This window comes from Mytilus galloprovincialis, chromosome 3, assembly GCF_965363235.1.
Source record: "Mytilus galloprovincialis chromosome 3, xbMytGall1.hap1.1, whole genome shotgun sequence".
Taxonomy (NCBI): domain Eukaryota; kingdom Metazoa; phylum Mollusca; class Bivalvia; order Mytilida; family Mytilidae; genus Mytilus; species Mytilus galloprovincialis.
Window position 1 is genome coordinate 2,798,598 of NC_134840.1, and position 26,170 is coordinate 2,824,767.

The 26,170-nt window shown below is 31.9% G+C and overlaps 1 protein-coding gene across 1 annotated transcript; it reads right to left on the minus strand.

The window, feature by feature from the left end:
- Positions 1 to 11,649: 11,649 nt before the first annotated feature.
- Positions 11,650 to 25,964, minus strand: LOC143066946 (uncharacterized). The gene is made up of 4 exons (XM_076239818.1): positions 25,809 to 25,964; positions 20,718 to 20,778; positions 17,599 to 17,678; positions 11,650 to 12,077 (listed from the first exon to the last, which is right to left on the minus strand). Exons 1-4 carry the CDS (start codon positions 25,891 to 25,893, stop codon positions 11,959 to 11,961), a joined length of 345 nt encoding a protein of 114 aa, XP_076095933.1. The 5' UTR covers positions 25,894 to 25,964; the 3' UTR covers positions 11,650 to 11,958.
- Positions 25,965 to 26,170: the final 206 nt, after the last annotated feature.

Sequence of the window (26,170 nt, forward strand, 5' to 3'; positions counted from 1 at the left end):
AACACCCCCCCCCCAAAAAAAAAAAAACAACAACAAAAAACAACAACAAAAACTCGACTTACGACATGTACAGAGAAATAGAAATCATATGGTTTGAACGTTTTTAAAAGAATGCATAGAATCTCACCTGTTGTAAATTATTGTAAGATTAAAAATATGAATTACTTTCAAACTATTTTTGGAAATATCTGTTAGATTGAGTGTTAAGATTTGAACGAAAACTAATATTTGGGTAAAAGGGAAAAGATGTTGAAAACATAGTTTTTGTTAAAAAAAAAACGCCATTTAGAAAGATTTCTTATATTAGAATTTCAACGAAAACTGATATGTAGATGTAACCAGTTATTGCGAATTGACTGAAAATTTATAAATAAGAAAATATAATAAATATCGATATACAATTACTTTTAATTAAAATATTACTAAATTTTGAGATTTATTTCTTTTTTTATGCTAAAAATTATGAAAACATTTAGTCTATTCCAAATTTTTTTTCATTTCCATTTGACCGAAAAAAGACTGTGAAAGACAAAATGGTTTACGATTGACATACTTGGAATGCCTGATACGATTAAAAAAAAAAACAGATATAAGAGTGCCATCCTTCAATGAGTGAATGAATCAAAATAAATTCCCGACAGAAAAAGATTCTGATAGACAAACGGAATCGAAATATGATCAAATATAAAAACGCTGTGTCTTTGGTAATCTTTTATTGATTATAAATTATGTATTTCTGCATCAAGATGGTAGTAACTATTCTTAGTAATTAGAAAAAATAATTATAACATACAGATACAAAATGAGAAATTTAGATAGTTTAAATGAAGATTTAATATATTTAGGTAGAAGACTTCAAACCAATAAAAAAAACAGACTCTAAAGAACAAGATAATATTGCGAACACATAGATCACGGGAACTTAAAATAACACACGTATAAATATGAACCACTGCTTTTGATTAGATAACATACCTTCAACAGTACTTATCCAGAGAGAAATTACTATAGCTAGTATTTTTGGTCCCATTTAATCAATTTATCATGCTGACCAACTTGATAACAGAAAAAACCCTTTGACAAAGTTTTGGCTTCAATCCAGAGAATAACCTAATTTTATTTATGTTTCATGTCATTTAGCAAACAAATTTCAAACAATAGAATGATCATTTTAAAATTGAAAGTGCAAATGTCCGTAACACGAACTTTTAACTGTTTGTTAAGCAATAGACAATAGAAATATGTACACTTTTTATGAAGATCTAGTTGGTAGTATTTAAACGTAGGTTTTTGACCAAGCTGTTAATTAAGTCTATGATCATTAGAATAAATTGTTTAATTATATTTATAGTGAAGGCAAAACAGCGCTCAATGATAGTATTTCTAATAGTTCACGTTTCAATCACGAAATACAAACGAATTTATGTCAAAATTGCCAGAAAAGATCAATTTACAAAATTGTTTTGTCATTGACAATTTAAGAACATAAAATACATATTTTGATATTTTATTGGAAAGAATTTTGTTATGCCATATGTAATAGTTATCAAAGGTACCAGGATTATAATTTAGTTCGCCAGGCGCGCGATTCGTCAACATAAGATTAATCAGTGACGCTAATATCAAAATAATTATAAAGCCAAACAAGAACGAAGTTGAAGAGCATTGACGTTCCAAAATTCCAAAAAGTTGTGCCAAATACGGCTTAGGTAAGATGATTTCCTGTAATTATGGCATAATATAAGGTTTTGAAAGGATGTGCATGTTGAATGCTCACAGGTAAAACTAAAACATAACTAGTTCACGAAAAATAAAAAAAAAAAAGCAAAATCACAAAAATACTGAACTCCGAGGAAAATTAAAAACGGAAAGTCTTTTAGCAAATAGCAAAATCAATAGCTCAAACACATCAAACGAATGGATAACACCTGTCTTATTCCTGACTTGTTACAGGCATTTTCTTATGTAGAAAATGGTGGATTGAACCTGGTTTTTAGCTAGCTAAACCTCTCACTTGTATAAGAGTCGCATCAAAGTTCACTATATCGATAACGATGCGTGAATAAAACAAACATAATAGGTAAACATGTCAATAATACTGCAATAAACATTGTGCTATAATCCTAATCACTAACTATAAAAACATACAAGAATGTAACAAAGAAGCACAAAATGGCATACAGACCAAGCATATGAGTAAACAACAAATACAAGAATACACAAATATACTATAGTAAAATGACACAATGACGGGATGTATAAGAACAGAGCCACGTCACATATGTAACGAAGAAACAATAAAAAGGCATATAGACAAAGTACATAGCAAAAATGAAAAGACGAGCAACAAACAAGTTTTCGAAGTAGCAACAAAGGGCATATAGACAAAACACATTTGCAAAATGACATACAAGAATACGAGAATATCATAAACAGTAATGACAGAATGTACACACAAGTATTTTAAGATAAATTCATGGTATTCCGCCATCTTGGATTGTACAATAACAGTAAAAAATCGGTCTAGTTATTTGACCAAATCTGCAAATTTGGAGACAGATTTGCAATTTAATGGTTAGAATATTTATTTGTATAAAGAAAACTTGGTAATTTGTTGTATTATTCAAAATATTTCAACAAATATCATTTTTTTTTAAATATTTTTTTTTAAAGAGTTAATTAAAAGGAGATAACTCTTTTAGTAAAAAAATAATACAGAACTTACAGTTTTTTTTATTTACTTGTAGCAAGGAAACAAGTTCGGTAACACCATTCTTTTTCTTTTTATATTCTTTAAACATAATAAAACCTATCTTCTCACAATTTATTTTTAAATTCTGTCTCATAGAATTTTTTGTATGCACTTAAATGTTTTTTTTTCATGAACAATCTAACCAAATTTAGGCAACTTTTAACGACTCATAGCTTAAGAATTAATACGGTGACAATGAATACTACAAAATATTTGACGAAGATGCCCAAAAAAGGCATATATCAAATGTAGCAACCTCATAAACTGCCTTGTTATTTTTGATAATTATTTTTAAAAGTATGTTAAATCCACCCATAAACGATTGAAATGCAAGATCAACATGGCTAGAACGTTATATCGCGCATATGACGTCAGAATGTAATTGTCACACAGGTAGAATTATAAAATGTCGTTCAAAGTATGAAAAAATGTTGTCTGTAATTCTGTAGGCATATCCTATAAAAAAGAACAATAACACAGAAGCGAGATGTTAAAGTACAGAGTCGTGTCATATGTCTCTAAGAAACACAAAAAGTGTCACACGGACGAAGCAAATAGGAAAGATAATGCAAACAGCAAATAATAAAGACAAATAAAAGGATACTTTTACACGTATTAAGATGATAAACACCGTCAGTACGCAGAATCTATACTTCAAGACCATATATAAGTTGTAGTTATTGCAGCTCTTTATTTTGGATGGTTGTGTGTAGCCGAAACTAAGTTTAACATAACCATCTGAACACATGGTGATGATGACCGTAATACATAGGGACCAACTGTATCTATGTTAATGTACCTGATGCCCATTTCTAAAGCTATATTTGTCTCTTAAGATATGCACGACCAAAAATATCTAAAATTGCATATCAGTATAAATACTCTAAAAGGGATGATAACATCGAAAAGAACCAATTAAAGTCAAACAGGAAAAGGAATAGTTGATATTGGAATTTTAAGTATTTGATTACTTACTTACAGAACTTGCTGTGACCGACAAGAAAATTCACAAAATGGAACGCGTCTGTTTGCGTGAGGGAGTTGTAAACTTTATAGTTTCCCCTTAAAAAAGGCAATTGTTTCTGAAAATCTGTGTCTACTGATATTTTCAACTCAGGGTGTCCTCAACCCATCCTATTTTTCTAGATTATGACATAACCGAATAGTTTTTATTACCAAATATTTACTTGCATGATGAGGAACATGTTGAGCTCTCTTTCTGATTTCTGTTAGAGGTTGTTTAAGATGGTTTTGATTAATCAGTTGCTATCCCGTTTTATTTTTGTATTTTTTTTTTCTTCTGTCAGGGTGTGGTTGGTAAAGTTGGGTTTATAATGCTGATTGACCACTTGGTGTATACTTTATAGTTAAGGAGATGTAGCATTATTAGGAATGGGACAACTATATAACCAGCACGTATATATTACTAGTTATAAACCACATGTTGGTCTGCAACAACGAGAACGCATATGTCTCTATGTGTCATTTGTTACCTTTTGAAGTCTGTTTGCCTGTGACAAATTTTTACAGTAGCGAAGGAGATCCGGTTCAATTGTCTACATTCAAATATAGAACAAGCAGGCAAAAAGAGTTCAATATTGTTTTGGAGAATTAAACACACATTTCAGTGCTTATATTTCATATTCCACTTGAAATTAAATATATTTCATAAATTAACCGGCAAGCTTAGAATCCCCATCTTTATCCTATTATGATAAGACTTCATGGTTAAGCTATTACAACGTGATGATTTCTGTTTTTGTGTTGTGAAATTGCAATTTTTCAGCAAACAAATACCATGTGCCCCACAATATTGTATCACAATCGATATTGGTGGCAACACTTGCTAGGATTGATTTATGTATATGTTCCAGACCACATGAGTATTTGAATCGTACGCGTACAGTCCGGACCGTATGCGAATAATTGTGCCGTCCGACCATACGCGTACGGTCGATCCATATGACTTTACTCATAAAGTCTAAATACTAGACCATATATGTATTTGGACAATATGAGTTAAATTTCGATAAACATTTATCAAAATCTTTTATTGAATTCACAAATTAATTTCATTTAAATATATCATGAACCTTACACACTAATCAGGGAAAATCGCAATAACTGCTTGATAAAGGAATAAAATGAATCTCTTAATGTGACCTATACTAAATAAGACTTATCACTGGGTATTTACTTACATAAGTAAGACGAAAGGTGCTACATACATACCAGAATCTGCTTATCCTTCCGAAACATGTGCGATCCCCACGTTTTAAAAGTGGTTCGTGTTGTTCAGTCTTTGTTTTTTTTATGTTGTGTTTTTTCTTTACATTATTATGTTTATCTTTCTTTTCCTCGTTTTTCGTTTTTTTGCCATGACATTATTTGTTTTCAATTTATAAGCTGAAATATCCTTTTGATTTACTTTTTTTGTACGCACTGAACTGTCTTTCATAGCAATACATATTGCTGTCCTAACCGGATTTACTGTATAGTAAACCTTCAGAAAAAACCATCTGACCGACGCAGCCATGGATTTCTCTTCGATGCCAGATTATTAGAATAAAAAATCAGACAAATACAAACTACCCCAAATTAATCGATTAAATTCAATTTGATCTGATTAGTCACTTGTACTGGTTCCGGCATACATAAAACCATAGAAACAGTCGAATTTATTTATTGGACGAGTCCTGATTTATTTAAGGAATGACTGTAATATTTTTTTTCTGTCTATGAAGAAATAACATTAAAAATGTGGTACACACTAAATATTCCGCGTATCGTGTTATTTTAAAGTGTGCACCACATTTTTAAAGTTAAGAGACAGATAAAATATTATAATTATTTCTTATAATTTAATTCTAAATTCCATTTTAAACCGGAGCAAACCATAATTAACGTTGATGACGTCACGGTCTCTTGACTAATTTATGTCTATGAGTTAATAAACAAAACGACGTCAGACAATCGGGAGACACGTTACATCCAAAATTAAATTAATTAAGTATAATTGAAGGATCTGGTTTGTCCAGTGCACTACTCCTTTATCAAATAATATAAAAAAAATTACACAATAGAGATAACTCAGTAGGGAAATGACAATACAGAAGTTTGAATTGTTTTATATATAAAAAAGAAGATGTGGTGTTATTGTCAATGAGACAACTGTCCACAAGAGACCAAAATGACACAGACATTAACAACTGTAGGTCACTGTACGGCCTTCAACAATGAGCAAAGCCCATACCGCATAGTCAGCTATAAAAGGCCCCGATAAGACAATGTAAAACAATTCAAACGAGAAAACTAACTGCCTTATTTATATAAAAAAATGAACGAAAAACAAGTATGTAACACATAAACAAACGACAACCACTGAATTACAGGCTTCTGACTTGGGACAGGCACATACATAAATAATGTGGCGGGGTTCAACATGTTTAACCTGGGACAGTGGTATAACAGTACAACATAAGAACGAACTATAGAAATCAGTTGAAAAAGGTTTAGCTCATCAGATGGGCAAGAATACAAGTGGACGTGGACGGGTACTTATACATCCCGACACAAAAAGACACAAAGAACAGATCTGAGAGTACTCACAGTTATCTGGCAGCTAGTTCAAAACCACTAACAACTAATACAAAAATCATGCATCTAAGACTAAACTATCAATTCGTCACATTCAATGGATTTAGTGTAAAGACGTCATAAACAGCCAGAGAAAAACATGACCTTGTGCAATGCCAAGTTACAGGTATCGACATATTGTAGATCCATGAATATGTATATGTATATAACATACTAGTAATATTTCGTTCGCTTTTAATTTACTGATAACAAAATCAATATTTATACCAATAAAATAGTTACCATGATTATAATTTAGTACGCCAAACGCGCGTTTCGTCTACATAAGACTCATTAGTGAAGCTCATATCAAAATAGTTATAAAGCCAAACAAGTACAAAGTTGAAGAGCATTGAGGATCCAATAGAAAAACAATATCCAATGATCTTATTACAGTGTTGAATAGGTAACCTTTTAGAATAAGTTTATTTAAAGGAGCGACAGGTTTACATATATCATTCCTAAATTTCCTGGCACGATTTACAACATTTCCGTAAACTTGAGGATGTGCTATCCCGTTTGAAATAAGCTTTCTACAGGTACAACCAAACTTCAAAACCAAATCTTTATATCTATGGAAAAATTTAGTAAAGGTTTTAAGTAATTTATGGTAACGATCTCCCTGGTTTAATAATTTACCAGTAATACATAGATTGCGTTCGTTAAAATCAAAAACGTCACAACAGACACGGACAATAGCGAACGAGCTGTGAAATATAAACACCGTAAGATGGTGACAAAGGAACATCACCATCTAAAAAAGGAAAATTAACAATAAGGAACAAAAAATCGTTCTTTTTGTCGTACATTTTAGTGTGGAGTTTCTCGTTTAAAACTGAAATATGTAAATCCAGGAAAGGACAGTTGGTACCGAATAAATTTGATTTATTTACATTAAGTTCCCTGGGATAACGGTCAGTGTTGTTGAATTTATCAATTAAATACAATTTCGACAGGTTGTTACTGAGTTTAGTCATAAATTGTGATTCGTCACAGTACAAAAACAAGTCTGCTATTACAGGGGCCCAATTAGTGCCCATGGGGATACCTACAACCTGTCGATAAACTTTGCTGCCGAAACGTACATAAATATTATCAAAGAGAAAATTAACAGCTTCAATCATCTCATCATACTTCCAGTAAGTATATTTAGCATATTTACCTTTCTCATTAGAGAAGCAGGCTTTAAATGAGTTGCAGCAAATAAATTTGCATTCAGCTTTACCAAACGACCATTTAATTAAATAGGAAAACTTTTGTTTAATAAGATAGTGTGGAAGTGTAGTGTAAAGAGTAAAAAAATCAAAACTGTCAACAAAATCAAAAAGACCATCAAAAGCACGTAATTTATCTAAAACATCCAAAGAATTTTTTACACTCCAAAAATGGTGTAATTAATTTATACCACTATGTTCATATATTTTATAATAATGGTTTATAATAAGCTCTTTAATAGTAGTTAATGAACTAGTTACGAGCACTGAAAGATTAGTTGTAGAACACTAACTAGGCCGAGATGAAACGATATTTAAAGGTTTTTTTGTGTAGTTTAGGTAGCCAATACATAGTTGGGACCTTCAAATGTTCAGAAGAAGCTTTAAGCTTTGATGTGGTTGTGATATGTTTGTTTACTATATGACTCTCTGTGGAGTGGATTGACTTGAATGTAGATGAATTTAAAGTTTCATTCTTAAGAACGTCCGTGTAGTATTTACGCATATTTGCTTTTTTTTAAGGATTTATCTAAATTAATCTCCCTCATGCTAGCTATAATTTCTTGTTTTTGGTTATACTTTTGGTCCTTTTTTGATTTAGTTGATCCGCTCTGTGATTCAAATAATTTGGTTTTGATTATCGCTGATTCTATATTAATTGTTAAAAGATACATCTGGTTAGTAAAATTGAAACCGTTAATGCTACAGCTAAGGGTTTCAATTTGTATACATTTGATCATTATGTCTTTTAATGTTAATATATGTTGACCTGTTATAATTCATTTGGACTTACAGCTTTATCAATATGTCCTGTCATACTGAAAATTGTATGGAAACTATAAACATTTATTGTTGATTGTACCTAGAACATAAAGTTCAATGAGGTTTGAGTATGATTGTTGGGACTTTGGAGATAAAAAATCATCAGGTCTAAAGCTGGATAATTAATTCAAACTAACACAGTTTCTTTACAATACTTTTATAAATTCGTGCTGTTAAACAGTAGTATTTCCTTTCAAATAAACAACCGGTAGCTGTTTTTTTTGCACTTTCCGTTCAAAAGTTCCATGAAGTTATATACCGCATCTCCAGTTTATGACAATTGAATATGACTAGTGGTTTCGACTTTTTTTTATCTCGAGATTGTATTAGTGGTCTTTGAATTCTTGTTCAATATCTAACATATACTTATCAAAATCTGCAGGCATCACACAAATGTATATTTAAATATTATTGCGTGCATTAATTATTGCGATATTCACCCAGTCATATATTTGCATTGATAAAAACTTCGCAATAATTTCCGAATTAACAGTAAATGAAATACATATTGTGTTGCATAAATCATTTGATCCAAGTATAAAGCAAAAACAACATGAGTAATAATGTAATTCAAAAAAAATCGTAAAAACACTAAACTTTTTTCGAATGTTTTATATAGGTAAAACAAATAGCAGTCTGTTCCATTAGTTAAATCCTTTTGATGTGTTTTATGCATTGATTTAATACGTGTCACGGTACTTTTCCATCCCAAATTCATTTATTTAGTTTTGATGTTATATTTGTTATTGTCGTCGAATTTTGTCATATATCTTAACGTTTGTAGTTGTAAATCTTATTTTGTTCTGTTGTATTCATGTAATATGAGATATGGTAAAGATAATTGATCATCCAGTTCATTTATTAGATTTTAGATATGATCTACGAAATTTACCTGATATATTTAGTTTACAGTTTATTTCAGAAGAAACACAGACATAGCTAGATAATACTATTGATCATCTAATTACTACTACAATTGGATATTAATAAGTATTGTAATTTCCACTGTTATCAATAAACGTTAGATAGTCATACAAATCTAATCTTGAATTCGATACACATTCTTGGGAGTTCGTTTTTCAAATTTAAATGTGACGTCTCTTTGAGCGTTACACTGGGTTTTGGCTAACACGGCTGTGTATTTCTGTAATGTGTCCGTTTTTATTCTATAGCTAGTCACCACTTTAGTTTAATCATGAATATCTATTATATTGTCATTTTATAAAATTTACTGTTCACAAAAGTATGAATCATTCTAAATAATAAGGATGTTTTTTCCAATGCGTATTGGTCACAATTTTGGTCCTCCGTGCAACTTTGTACTTGTTTTGGCTTTCAAACTTATCGTCACTGGTTGGTCTTGTGTGGACGTAATGCACGTCTGGCGTATTAAATATTTAACCTGGTACCTTTGATTTTATGCGACTGTCATACAAGTGAGAGGTTTAGCTAGCTATAAAACCAGGTTCAATCCACCATTTTCTACATAAGAAAATGCCTGTACCAAGTCAGGAATATAACAGTTGTTATCTATACGTTTGATGTGTTTGAACTTTCAATTTTGCCATTTTATTCGGGACTTTCCTTTTTGAATTATCCTTGGAGTTCAGTATTTTTGTGATTTTACTTTTTTTTGTTGGCTATTATTCATTTGTTTCTCTGTCCTATATTTTCTCCAATTTAATTGTATTTTAGTCCTGTCATGTAATGTTGTCATTTTAATGTTATAATTAACATTGCCATTAAAGCGGGACGTTTGGCATGCCCAAAAAACAGTTTCAACGCACCATTTTTATTTCAACATACCGTTTACCAAGTGGAAATGGCCATTGTTATATTATAGTTCGTTAATGTGTGTGTTACATTTTAATTTTGTGTTTCTGTTGTGTCGTAGTTCTCTTATATTTGATGCGTTTCCCTCAATTTTAGTTTGTAACCAGGATTTGTTTTTTTCTCAATCGATTGATGACTTTCGAACAGCGGTATACTACTGTTGCCTTAATTCATCATTTGAATTTGCCATTTCATAAGGGACTTTCCGTTTTGAATTTTCCTCGGAGTTCAGTATTTTTGTGATTTTACTTTTTACACTCCCTATTTCAATAGGAAGTAGAAGTGCACTAATGCTAATTTTTTATGAAACATGATCTTTAGGGTTTTTGCAAATTGACGCTAATGTAACCTTTTAGTCAGATAGTGACCAATTATCCACCATAATTTAGACGGAGAAGATATAAACAAATAAGCCGGCATGTCAGTAACTGCTAGTAACACTTTGTTAATTTATGTATCATTGTCATTTTGTTAAATTTCTTTTGTTACCTATTCTGACATCGAACTCGGACTTCTTTTGAACAGAGTTTTACTTTGCGTATTGTTGTGTGTCTCTTATTTCTACATTGGGTAGAGGTATAGGGGGAGGCTTGAGATATCAAAAAACGTGTTTTACCCTGCCCATTTTTGCGCCTGTCTCAAGTCAGGATCCTCTGGCTTTGTTAGTCTTGTATGATTTTTAATTTTAGTTTATTGTGTATATTTCGGAGTTTAGTATGACGTTAATTATCACTGAATTAGTGTAGATTTTTTTAGGGGCCAGCTTAAGCACACCTCCGTGTGCGAGAGCTTCTTGATGCATTGAAAACACATTGGTGGCCTGGAGCTGTTGTCTGCTCTTTGGTCGGATTGTTGTCTCTTTGACACATTCCCCATTTCAATTCTGAATTTTATTATGTTGTGATTTGTTTCACGTAGGAATTTTAGTATTATTATTTATAGATCAAATAATTATCGAAGAATTTAAATATCGAAAAATATTCGAAGAGTGACCGAACAACACATTGATTCACTAATGTATAAGTTAATTATTAGTGTTGTTCGGTTGCATTGTCAATGGGCTTTGTGACAAAAATAAAGAAGAGAATGAAAGGAATCCTATCTCTCACTACGCATTCACAATTTGTTTTGATGCAATTTTACTTCACATGTAAAATGATCGGGGTTTTTTTACTGTGAAATCACGGTATTTCACTGAAATCAATGTTATAAATACGTTTTAGAATGTTTTAAATTGAATTTGAGAATCTGATTCAATGCGATGATTATGAAATTGACTGCTAACGTCCTTTACATAAAACCCGCCGTATATATCCCTTCGAATGGAATGATCTAATTTAAATGTAAAACTGGTTGGTTTACACACACATATTGTAAAAATCTCCCTTTAGGCAAACAATAAAAAAAAACAGTTGAGTTCAAAAGTTTAATGTTTAAAAAAACTAATTATTCTTACAAATTTTACTATTTATGAATTAAAGGCCGGTATTAACAGGATAATATTTCCATATTTTTTTTTTCTACTGTAAAACTGAAACGTTTGTAAATTGATTAAGTAAATCCACACTATACAATATCGATACATATAATAGACGTTTAGTTTCTGAGACAGAAGCCGTAGCACACACGTGTTTAGTTGACGGATATGCTGGATCCGGGACTGGCTGTACAAAACCGCTTGGTTGTCCGTACTATTGTTGACTATTGTTGACCGTATGCAGGTTGTTGTCCAGAAGCTGGTTGACCATACTGTTGTTGTCCAACTACTGCGATGTTGGCACCCGTTTGAGGTAGAACAGTTCCATCTGTGCCTTTCTTCGCTGTGTACACAAAAAAAAAAATGTTATTTGATTTTAATTTTTTGTACAGATGTCTAACAATTTTGCAATTTTTTTATTATATCTTTGAATTGAGCTATTGGTTTTGTTTTCATTAAGTTTGAATGTGACATATTTTTTTTATATTTTTTAGATCATTCAAGATAAAGTTTTATATGTATATGAGTGTGGTAATATAGCATATTAAACAACTATTCATGACAGACCAAAATACGAGGATGAAAATTACTTTTGGTCACCACCATAATCAAAATCCATATCGTATAAAAAACTATATAAGAACCTGACATAAAAAATAAGTCAAAAGAGCATTATTCATGCTTAAAACTATACACAAACACAGAATATTAATATATAATACGACCAGCACCAATTCTCAGACCTCACTTGAGAGTCAAACACATCAATAATATTACGGGGTAATCGCCCAATCTATCCATAACCTGGAACAATGGTGCAACAGCATATCAATTAAAAGAAATGGACTCGTCAGGTCAATACTAAGCACAGAAAAAATAACAAAAGATAAAAATAACCGAAACAGTTGCTTATCATAGAATTCTCGCAGTTACTAACATCTTACTCAAACCTAGTTTCAACTAATAAGAGACTAACATGTACATCTCGATACATCCAACGAATTTTGTGTAAATACGTTCAAAAAGTCTCTGAAGAACAGGACATTTAATGTTTTAACATCATGAAGGACCATACATGTTCATTACTGTATGACGAAATGTATTTAGTTTGTTTTAATTGAATAAGTTTTTTTAATGTACACATGCTTAAACGATTATTCAACTTGGTAAAGCAGTTTGTTTTTAAACTTTTGGAACCCAGATATATCATCGGTTATTGTCTCCTTTGAAGGCATTTTCTCTTATTCGGTTTATACTTGATTTTATAAATAACTGCCGAGTGCAATAATATTCCAAAAACACCTGCACACTCTTCAAATAATAGAGTGACGAAAGATATCAGAGGGACAGTCAAACTCATAGATTGAAAATAAACTGACAACGCAATGGCTAAAAAAGACAAACAGACAAATAATAGTACACAAGACACAACATAGAAAACTAGATACTAAGCAACACACACCCCACCAAAAAATCTCAGGTGCTCCAGACGGATATGCAGATCCTGCTCCACATGTGAAATCCGTCATGTTACTCATGTGATTACAAACCCGGTAAATTGTCTAATTCGGTAGGTCACATTAGTGGTGAAAAGAGAATTTGATCGTAGTTACGACATAAGAAATATATCCGATATAATCTGTGAAAAGGTTATTCAATAACGGTCAACCAAATGTATATACATATAAATAGTAATCAAAGAGCTGAAGAGCTCTGAGGGAAAAGACGGCCATTGTTTCACTTTTTAGGGGGTATCTTTTGATAATCTACATACAAAGAATGAGCAAAACAACAGCTAGAACATATAGAAAGGCTAACAATAATGAAACTAATTGTTGTTTATTGTTATTTCATTTCCTTAGTCAAGAATGCATCATAGAGACAATTTGGACCAATGAGATCTGCACCTTCTAAATCAAAACATTTGATTAAAGTTGGGATTTAATTATCTAAAATTCAATTGAATTTAACAACTACTACAATATATTTCAGAATTTTAATTATGTACAACTGAACGGCAGGCTGAGACCATTCTCAATTTTTTGTGACAGTATTCTCAAGAAAGTGAGGACTGAAAAATCTATTCAGTTTTAATTTTCCATTGATAAAGTTCCCAGTTACAACTCTCATCACAGAGATACATGTACTTATAAAATCAAATATGATTGATATATGCAGCTGTGTGAAGTTTGTTTCCAGATCCCACATTTTGATATATTTGTAAAATTCATGAACAAATACTTTAAACTACAAAAAGCAATATTTAAAAAAAAAAAAAAAAAAAAAAAAAAAAAAGCCACTACAATAATTATGTTGGTACGCAAAACTATTTTTTAATTGATTACTACTTATCATATATATACTTTATGTGACATTTTTAGTGTTCAGATACATTAGCTTTCATTTTAGTGGGTAATTACTCATCAATCGAGGTACTCCTTAATCATGTTAATTGGAGAAAGATTCTAAAAACATAACTTTACAGAAAGAATGAAAACTGCAGTTGCTCTCCCAAATCTCAATAGCTATAAACTACAAAAAGCAACATTTTTTTTCTTTAACCATTTCAATAATAATGTTGGTACACAATTTTTTTTTATATAGAAGACTACTTATCATATATACTTAATGTAACATTTTAAGTGTTCATAAACATTTACTTTGATTTTAGTGTATAATTACTCATCAATGGAGGTGCTCCTGATTGGAGGAAGATTCTAAAAACAGAACTTTTCAGAAACAATGAAAACTGTCGTTTCTCTCCCCAACCTCATGTATCCCCATTGACATTGTTTACCGCGAAAGTTGACATTCAAATTATCTGATTATAGCCTCAGATTAAAGCATTGCATGTTGGTGTGTGAATGATCTACACTACAGCAAACATCATTAGGTTTACATTTAACAAATACGGATTTTAAATTAGTATACAAATACTGTGACTGGTTTTTATATTGAATAAAGGATATCCCTGTGTGGCATTCCAACAATGACGTCACTAGGTTAGATATATTTAGACTATTTCGTAATACTGATTTTTCCGGACTGTAATAGAAACGTATACAGTGTAAGGGAAAGCTCAATATACGATAATTTCACGAGAAACAGAAGGGAAATGTGTAAAAAATGTATTTAAAGTCAATCTGTTCTCCTTGTCATCAATTTCAGTATGACATTTTGAGGGGTTTCCAAACTATCAAAACAAAATGATTGACGTGAGGGAATGATTCTCTGGCCAACCCCATTAGGTAATTGACGGCTTGAAGCCGTCTTTCCCCAAAAAAAGAAGTAATATGATTGCCAATGAGTCAACTCTTCATACATGTATGAGACTAAATGAAACCGAAATTAACAACTATAGGTTACCGTACGGCCTTCAATAATGAGTAAAGCCAACACAGCATAGTCAGCTATAAAAGCTACCATAATGACAAATGTAAAACAATTCAGAAGAAAAAAACTAACGACTTAATCTATGTACAAAATAATGAACGAAAAAACAAATATGTTATGTAGCAACAGACGACAACCAGTGAATTGCAGCATTACAAAATGTGGCGGGGTTGAATAAGTTTGTTGGCGCCAAACCCTCACCAAACCTGTGATTGTGGTGTAACAATACAACATAAGAACAAACTATAATCAAAGAGCTGAAAGCTCTGAGAAAAAATGACGCCACTGCCTCTAATATTGGGATATGTTTTATCAATTCCAAGTAATTATGCTGTTATAGTGGGTCACCATATATTCAACTTGGATGGCATTCCAGTTATTGAAATTTGTGTCAGAATAGAACAATGAACTAGACCTTTAGGAATGGATCTTATAATTCAATATGGAGCCATAGAATGCGACCCCTGCCCGGTAACAAAAATAAACAAGCTTGAAAGGATATATGTCAAGCGGCAAAATTTATTACCAGAGATTACAAGCCAAGAGAGGATGGATACGTCTCCAAAATGCTTGCCATTTTGGAACTACAAGATCTCCAAACAAGTACGAACAAGGCGTTGAAGCCAAAGTAAGTATTAATGTAAAAAGTAGTTGAGGGGCTGATCAGGCTATTGAGCGTCCCTTGAACCAGACGAATTCCTAAAAAAACATGTCCGAAAAGACATTCAAAGGATACCACGCAACAATTATTGTGGATTTAAGCAAGTGAAGAATAACTCTAACTGTGAGTGTATTGACATTCCACCAAGTAAAACACCGTACAATATTCAAACTCATCCTTTGAAAGACAGTGATCGCGTCGAATCAGCTAGACGACAGTCACACCGTTAACAGTTGTGCACGCATCACTGAAACGTAGAGAGCTTCAAAACCAGCATCGATATCGACATTTTATTCACATGTCATACAGATACAGTCTGTTACAGACTCTGTTGCTGTAACTTTGTAAACAAACCTCGAGTGGGGCCGCAGTCTGCGTCGTTAACCACTAGCCTGATGCTCCGAGATTAGTATTAAATTTTCAGCTCGGACTAATAAATTTTAATTATCGCTAGCCCGACCGGACTAGTCAGAAATATAACGTCCTTCCTATGATTTTGAACATATTTGAAGTTTAGATTGACAAGTAATGCAGAAAAGATCGTCAAATTAATGTGTACGAACGTAACCGAGATCGATAAATACATTTATCCTGAGAAAGTGAACCAGTCGCAATATTTCTGGTACTTCGATCTGTATTATAACCAGTAGAAAGTGGACCAACACGGACACATTATATTTTTGTAAATCGAAACGACTATCAAGTTTGCCCCCGATTAAGATATCTTTAATGTTCTAACAATGTTTTTTTTTACTTCACATAATCAATAAAGTTATAAAAATAGATTTATGAGTATCTTAACAATATCGTGTTGGTACACTTCGATCTTTCTGGTAATAAGAAGGACCAGAGTCATCATCATATTCATACGCACCGCGTTAGTATAACTAATTTCCGATTATTCAAAACTTCGTAAATCTAAATAAAGACCAGTATCTATCCAATGGGTGTCAAGATGATTCCGATTAATACTTTTTAAATGGTTGTAAAGTTGAAATGGTAAGAATGGCTGACATCATTTAGGAGAACTATTTTGTCTAGCGATAGCTGATCATTGGTGTGTGAAAAATCCAGAACCATGTCAAAACGGATCTGTTTGTTTATTACGTAGATAAAAGCGAAAGCTTTGATAAATATGAAAAATATAACAAAGGGTACGCTCAAAATACTATTTAATAACATATGAATATGTCAAAATGTTTTATTCTGTAAATAAAGTATGTAAACTGGTTCCCGGTTGATTACTACACAATAATGATAATACAAACAGATTCCAGTTTGTATGTAAAATAGTAAAATACGAAACCAAGCGCGGTAGGCGGAGAAATGTAATGGAAGATAAATACGAACCAAGCGCGGAAGGCAGAGAAATGTAATGGAAGTTCAGGTCAATAGTATCTGAAACATGCCGGTGAAAGCGTCATTTTCCAAAAATTAGTTGAAAGGGTTAACTCATCAGATGAATACACATAGAAATACATCTAACAAAAACACAGAGTGGACGATGACGGGTATGTAGAAATCCATACAACAGAAAGACATAAACTATAGATCTCTTCAGAATAGTTCATTTATGTAAATTGCTATTGTTTTGTGCTCACTCGTAGATACTGTCAATATAAAACATGAGTTTGAAATCATATGACTGAATCTGTTTAAATAACCAAAATAAAGTTCAAAGTTAACTATAGAATCACCATTTCGACGGCGAGCAATCTATCTTAGATTTTTAATAATTCAATATATGTTGTCTAACTCTAGTAAATCAAACCAATTTAATAGTTTTATATAACACTCGAAATAAACTTACATTTACAGCAGAGGAATGTTATGAGGACGATAAAAAACACAAGACCAACTATAGCTCCAATGCAGGCCCCGATTATTGCTCTGAAAACAGATAATATTTCAAGTTAGTCAAAGGTACATACTCGAGCAAATATTTGGTTACAGTAGGAAGAACCATTCTTAAGAGTTTATCATAAAATAATTATGGTCTAATAATTTAGTTGCAGAATTGTCTGTATCATTGTATGCAGTTCTAGATAGGCAAGTAGGAAATTGGAAAGTTTTCGTTTTTTTTTAAACTTGAACGGGTTTTCTTAATACATTACCTGTAAAACTAAAAGCCTTGTATATCTCGTTAGATTAAAAAAAATAATTGATGTGGTAACAAAATACCTATTGTAACTGGTCGTCCTTGTTCCTTGTGAAATTCTAGAATTGTGCTCGTTCAAATCGCAGGGTGCTGTTCATTTGGGATGTTTAAATACCAGCCACGTTGAATTAATTAACCTTTGTCAAAATTAAAAATAATCAAACTGCTATCTATTTCGGATGTGTAAATACACAGCCGTTGTTTCAATTACTTTAAATTTGAGTATCATATACCAGCTCAAATCGGTCCGTGCTATTCATTGGAAACATATTTATTTGCTATTGGTGTTGTTTATGTACACTTTTTAGACGTTTAGAAAGACCCACGACATCGCACGTTTGTGACGGAATAAAAATACATTTCTTTTAAGCCTGGAATTTTGCATTAGTATTGCAATTTCATGAAGTAATGATGATTACGAGGTTCACACTTTTTAATGCATCCAAAATCTATTTGTTTTAAACCTGCCTGGTTTTCTCACTACACTCCAGTAGTGGTACTCCAGATAGAAGAGGCAATATTAAAGAAGAACTACAACCGGATACTACATGTGACATATACTATGGTATCGCTATAGGATTCGACAAGGAACTTTTAATTTTTTGCAATATTATTTATATTTTAACTAAAGGACCTGGAATAGTATTATTCTAATCAACACCATCATCCTATATTATTCATATATAAAGTTTAAATCTTTGATCCGTCGTTTTACAAGTTGGAACTCGTTAACCTAGTTGTATACATATAGTATTTTAATTTTAGTGATTATTTACAGGGAAAACGGTACTATTTATTCTGCCATAGGCGACAATACTAGCGTTTTTTAAATTACTAAACCTGGATAAAACACTTATATGTGGTGTAAGTACTTTATTTATCTGTTTTAAAAATTGAAGCCAAATAGTATCATGACCATCTTAAAACTGAGCTTGTTTATGTTATCCATTCCAACCGTCATTTTCGAATAATCCTCTAGAAAATATTTCAATAGGTTTCAAAAATTATATTGTAAATATACACACTGCAATTATTCATAGATAAATAAAAAAAAATATTGTACCCTTACATCCAATCGCAGCGCTCCTAATTTGACTTCCTTCACCTGCCTGGGGAACACAAAAGGCCGACATAATGCTGGGAAAATGTAATAGTACCGTTTTCCTTACAAAAGAGGGATAAGGTCTCCCCGGATGCGGTTCAAATGCCAACAACAAATTGAAAACCGATATACATGGATTTCAAACCGGTACCGCTAAATGCCCAGCTCTTTTCCTCGTAGAGGATAGCCAAAAAACTTGCAATAAAAGATCTCGGAAAGAAACTACCACTTCATAACAGGAACAGCTAAAACCCTCAGGATACAATAGCTATGTCTGACAGTTTTCCACATAGAACCTACTTTTAAATCTCATCACCATATTTCTCAAACAAACCTGAAAATATCTTATCCAAAACATAAAATATACGATATCAGGATAAATAAAATGTATCCGTGAAACCATAGCAATTTCAATTTCAAGGGTGTAATAATAATAATAATAACATTCTTTATTTAACGAAGGTAACATAATTAACAATTACATGTTAATCTTCCATCAGGCCTTCATAAACTATTAATACAAATAGAATTAAAAAAAAAAATACATAATACAGTTAAATATAAAATGTAGCAGCTTAAATATTGAATATTAAGTACAGATGCAGTCAATAGAAGCAAACAATACATTAGTTTCGTGCATCTTTATTCTGTTCAGTTAGAAAATAGTTTGAACAGTTGGTCTTAAATGTGTCTAAATTATCTATTTCTTAAATATTATTTGGTAAATTCTTCCAGGTAATAAAATCAGAATATTTATATGTTCTTTTTTAAAAAATCAGAATGAAGTCTTGGTACATGAAGAAGTCCTGATGTTGTCGACCTCAGACAATAATTATAAAGATCATCACAAGCAGTAAATTTAATAGATAGATAGTCAGGTGCTAGACCATTCATACATTTAAACATTAACACAGCAGCTTGAAAATAGGGTATCCTCGTAAGTATAGTCATCCATGCAAGTTTTTTAAACATTATTGTTGATGGAAAATCAAAAGAAACAGATAAAACTAATCTTGCAGCACGTTTTTGGAGCTTATGTATCCTCTCCAGATTACTGTGTGTGGTTAGACCCCATACTGTACAACAGTAGTCAATAATGGGTAATATATAGCTATTGTAAAAAAGAATAAGACCCTTTAATGGTAATTAACGTTTCAACCTTTTTAAAAAATATATTCTGGATGAAATATTTTGACATATTTTATCAATTTGAATTGACCATGATGAATTCATTCTGCAAAAATGTTCACATCCGCTCTCATCGGCATGCTTATAGTACATTGCAATTAACAGATCAAAACAAATAATTATGTTAATTAAAAAGTGAGTTTTAAGACTTATTTCTTTGGTTTTTGATAAAACTGCTTTTCCTCTGTCTCATTTAGAACATCAAGTTCACAGTTGGTATTTGATACATCAAAAATCTCTCTTTTTCTCTTGTTTTCTTCTGTGGGTGTCCCAATTTTGGTTGACCACTATAATTACTTGAAAGGTGATAGCCTGTTCTTTAAAGAAGTGTGCCCGGATTGGACAGTTTTTTCTTCAGGTATATAAATGTGAACAGTGGTTATTAAGTCTGATGTAAAATAAAGTTTCTGTTCCGTTTTGTAATGCATTTTACCTGATGTAAAGTCATACTTTAGATCTACGCATACTTTAAAATACTTACCCAACACTTACACAGGCTGAACCTGTGTAGACGTAACCGGAAGGACAAACAGGAGTGACACCTGCAACATACACATTCGTTTTAAATTCTTGCATATATCAACCAATTCGCTTAAAGACGGTTATATCATAACGGGAAAGAACCAGTTTTCTTATCCCAGGCATAGATTACCTTAGCCGTATTTGGCACAACTTTTTGGAATTTTAGATCCTCAATGCTCTTCAACTTTGTACTTGTTTGGTTTTATAAATATTTTGATATGAGCGTCACTGATGAGTCTTATGTAGACGAAACACGCGTCTGGCGTACTAAATTATAATCCTGGTACCTTTGATAACTATTAACTGACAAAATATACGGAACTCTAAGAATTCAAAACGAAAATTCCCAAATTAAAAGGCAAAATTAAAAGCTCAAACAAATCAAACGAATGGAAAACAACTGTCATATCACTGACTTGGTACCAAAATGTTTTTATGTAGAAAATGGTTGATTGAATATTGTTTTATAGATGGCTAAATCTTTCAAATGTCACATAAAATTAAATTATATTGAGACTAATTTGTGAACAAAACAAACAGACATACTAGGTAAACATGTCAAAAATAGGGGTACAGCATATATATATAAAAACAAATGTGGACTGAGATAATAAACACAAATATACATTTATAGAGGAATTCTTTTTAATATCCATTATATCAGCAATTCAATTTAGAAGCAGATGATATCAAATGAAATATGTATACTATGCTTGCGTAAATTCAGACCATAAAACTAGTTAATGAAATAAGAAGTACTTTTAAAAATTGATTGAGATGCTATCATGTGGAATATTTTTAATAGCTTGAGATCTTATACTAGTGAAAGCATCACTGTGTCCTTTGTAGCCGTAATTTATAAAAAAGGTTGGAATAGTTCTTCCTTCCATGTCAGTCGTCTAGCATACGAAATTGTCATTTTCGTCAAGCCTACAAATAAACCAAAATATACGATACACAGGGTCTACAAACGGTCTCTTTTCATGCGTTAAATAAATCAATTATTTTCCGATTTTAGAATACAAAACAAATTATTATGAATGTAACGTTGGCATTAATACAATAATGTTTGTTTTATCATTTCAGTTGCATACATTGAAACTGAAAGACAAATCATTTTATTGATGTAATTTATTCGGTTTTTAACGACCGAGTCTTATTGGAAAGTCTTATAACATGTCGCGAATAATTGCATGTCACGTCAATGATAATATGTTAATAATGAATATATAATCTAGCGTCAATAGACTTGATATGATGAAGACAGAAATATCAGGACAGGGAAATTATTAAAATTGCTTCATTTTTGCTTGTTAGATACTTTGCAGGTCAACATGCCATCTATTTAACCATTAAAATGACTTAAAAAGATTGCTTACTGTCATATAACTCGATATGAACATTACATATATATATTTAGATAAATAGCGACCGTGGAATTGTATTTTTCTATGTCTGTTTGATTTCATGCTATAATTAAAAAAACGTTGTACAAGAATGAAAAAATGATTTTGTGTTGATTGAATCAGCCCACAAAAAGTTCCTATAAATTAGAAGATGTGGTATAATTGCAAAAACTCCAGGTTGAGACCAAATAACATGGAAATTAAGCACTATATATCACTGTACGACCTTCAGAAATGAGCAAAAGCTCATAATGTAGTAACCCTTGTTATACTTTAAAAGTTGAAAATTTGTTTCGTATATGATTTTTTATTATTTCATTCTTTGTACGAATGCATACACCGTGGTTCTAAAGGAAAAAAAAATGTCTTGTCTTGATTTGTATTTCCTTTAATAGATGAACACGCCTAACACATGCGTAACAAATCTCAAGCTAAGATGTTTAATTGACAGTCAAATGAATACCAAGTGACCGAAGTATCGAAAACTGATGATCAAGCCAAGTTTCATGTTCTTCTGCTTCACCTGCTCCGCATATATCACCATCGTAGTGGTCAGGCAAATAAAATTCAGGTAAAAACAACAACTTGTATTAGAAAATAAAGAACAATACGGTTAGGGAAATGACCTTCCGATTAATAACATATCTAAAATAAAAAAAAAAAAAAAACTTATTGTCCTGCTTTCATGGAATTTGGAAGTGCTATTGATGGTGTCTTGAACACATTTTCTATCTAGCTATTTCTATAATATTTTTCATCAGGACTAATCCATATTTAAAATTTCAGCTAGAAATACTTTGCGATATTGGGAACTTATCGATAATACTCATTTTCATGTTCATCTTTTGGAAATTAAGAACATATGTTTTTGTTTGCTCTGCTTTATGGATAGCTATAAAAAGAAGGAATATTTCAAAAAAAATTTCTATATACCGTATATTTGCAAATAGAAAAGAAGGAGTATATAATTTACTTTTTAGCTCACCTGGCCCGAAGGGCCAAGTGAGCTTTTCCCATCACTTTGCGTCCGGCGTCCGTCGTCGTCGTCCGTCGTCTGTCGTCCGTCGTCCGTCGTCGTTAACTTTTACAAAAATCTTCTCCTCTGAAACTACTGGGCCAAATTGAACCAAACTTGGCCACAATCATCATTGGGGTATCTAGTTTAAAAAATGTGTGGCGTGATCCGGTCAACCAACCAAGATGGCCGCCACGGCTAAAAATAGAACATAGGGGTAAAATGCAGTTTTTGGCTTATAACTCAAAAACCAAAGCATTTAGAGGAAATCTGACATGGGGTAAATATGTTTATCAGGTCAAGATCTATCTGCCCTGAAATTTTCAGATGAATCGGTCAACCCGTTGTTGGGTTGCTGCCCCTGAATTGGTCATTTTGAGGAAATTTTGCTGTTTTTGGTTATTATCTTGAATATTATTATAGATAGAGATAAACTGTAAACAGCAATAATGTTCGGCAAAGTTAGATTTACAAATAAGTCAACATGACCGAAATGGTCAGTTGACCCCTTTAGGAGTTATTGCCCTTTATAGTCAATTTTTAACCATTTTTCATAAATATAAGTAATCTTTTACAAAAATCTTCTCCTCTGAAACTACTGGGCCAAATTAACCCAAACTTGGCCACAATTATCTTTGGGGTATCTAGTTTAAAAAATGTGTGGTGTGACCCGGTCAACCAATCAAGATGGCCGCCACGGCTAAATAGAACATAGGGGTAAAATGCAGTTTTTGGCTTATAACTCAAAAACCAAAGCATTTAGAGGAAATCTGATGTGGGGTAAAAATGTTTATCAGGTCAAGATCTATCTGCCCTGAAATTTTCAGATGAATCGGTCAACCTGTTGTTGGGTTACTGCCCCTGAATTGGTAATTTTGAGGAAATTTTTGCCGTTTTTGGTTATTATCTTGAATATTATTATAGATAGAGATAAACTGTAAACAGGAATAATGTTCAGCAAAGTTAGATTTACAAATAAGTCAACATGACCAAAATGGTCAGTTGACCCCTTAAGGAGTTATTGCCCTTTATAGTCAATTTTTAACCATTTTTCATAAATCTAAGTAATCTTTTACAAAAATCTTCTCCTCTGAAACTAATGGGCCAAATTAATCCAAAGTTGGCCACAATTATCTTTGGGGTAACTAGTTTAAAAAAATGTGTGGCGTGACCTGGTCAACCAACCAAGATGGCCGCCACGGCTAAAAATAGAACATAGGGGTAAAATGCAGTTTATGGCTTATAACTCAAAAACCAAAACATTTAGAGGAACTCTGACATGGAGTAAAAATGTTTGTCAGGTCAAGATCTATCTGCCCTGAAATTTTCAGATGAATCGGTCAACCTGTTGTTGGGTTGCTGCCCCTGAATTGGTAATTTTGAGGAAATTTTGCTGTTTTTGGTTATTATCTTGAATATTATTATAGATAGAGATCAACTGTAAACAGCAATAATGTTCATCAAAGTAAGATTTACAAATAAGTCAACATGACCGAAATGGTCAGTTGACCCCTTTAGGAGTTATTGCCCTTTATAGTCAATGTTTAACCATTTTTCGTAAATCTTAGTTATCTTTTACAAAAATCTTCTCCTCTGAAACTACTGGGCCAAATTAATTCAAACCTGGCCACAGTCATCTTTGAGGTACCTTGTTTGAAAAATGTGTCCGATGACCTGGCCATCCAACCAAGATGGCCACCACGGCTAAAAATAGAACAGGGGTAAAATGTAGTTTTTTGCCTATAACTCTGAAACCCAAATCATTTAGAGGAAATCTGACAAGGAGTTAAATTGTTAATCAAGTCAATATATATCTGCCGTGAAATATTCAAATGAATAGGACAACCGGTTATTGGGTTGCTGCCCTCCAATTGGTAATTTTTAAAGAATTTTGCTGTTTTTGGTTATTATCTTGAATACTATTATAGATAGCGATAAACTGTAAACAGCGATAATGTTCATCAAAGTAAGATCTACAAATAAGTCCACATGACCTAAATGGTCAATTGACCCCTTAAGGAGTTATTGCCCTTTATAGTCAATTTTTAACAATTTTCATTAATTTGGTAAATTTATGTAAATTTTTACCAAATATTTTTCTCTGTTACTAATGGGCAAAGTTCATTATAGATATAATTGTAAGAAGCAAGAATGTTCAGTAAAGTAAGAACTTCAAACACATCACCATCACCAAAATACAATTTTGTCATGAATCCATTTGTGTTCTTTGTTTAATATGCACATAGACCAAGGTGAGCGACACAGGCTCTTTAGAGCCTCTAGTTTGCATAATGTAGTAGATGTTACAGATATATTTTCATTACAGATATACGAAAATGTGGTATCGATCAGGATTTTGGAAATTTAAGAATCCAACTTAAAAAAAAGATTTTTTGGTTGATTTGCCTGTTCCCTTTAGATTCCTTCAAGTACTAAAGTTTGTAAGTATGTATGCACCTTTGGATACCATGTTTTGTATTTATGCATCCTTGGATATCACATTTTCGTTTTTGCACCATTGGCTATCACATTTTGATTAGGTTTGGTTATGTTAGTTTTTTTTAACCACAATAGTTGTGTTTGACGTCAATTTTTTTTTTAATTTAATATTTAAAGAAAAATTACTTACCATGCACTGAAGAAATAAGAACCAGGATAATTAAAATCAGGGTATCCATTATACTTTTTTTGTAAATTTGTAAAGGCAACTTCATAATAATGTAATTTACCGAGTATAAACTTTACTATATTTGCTTAGATAAATATGTGTAAACTGTTAGATGACTTAAACTATCCCCATATAAATCTTAAATAGTATTATAATGAAATGCAATATTGTTTTATTAAATCAACTTTAATAAAGCGTTTTGTAGTGCATAATTTTTTTGACTGATAATGAAATGATAAAGAACAAGACGATATCTGTGAATTTTAGATTTAAAATTATTAAATTCCACTACTGTTTGATAAGAACGTAAAGTCACACCATGA

Bases quoted from the DNA above. Each gene is read 5' to 3' on its own strand.
- LOC143066946 (XM_076239818.1), bottom strand. From the start codon at position 25,893: ATGAAGTTGCCTTTACAAATTTACAAAAAAAGTATAATGGATACCCTG. The intron at 20,779-25,808 runs GTAAGTAATTTT...TGTATGTTGCAG, and splicing joins TCTTATTTCTTCAGTGCATG to GTGTCACTCCTGTTTGTCCT. The intron at 17,679-20,717 runs GTAAGTATTTTA...ATCTGTTTTCAG, and splicing joins TCAGCCTGTGTAAGTGTTGG to AGCAATAATCGGGGCCTGCA.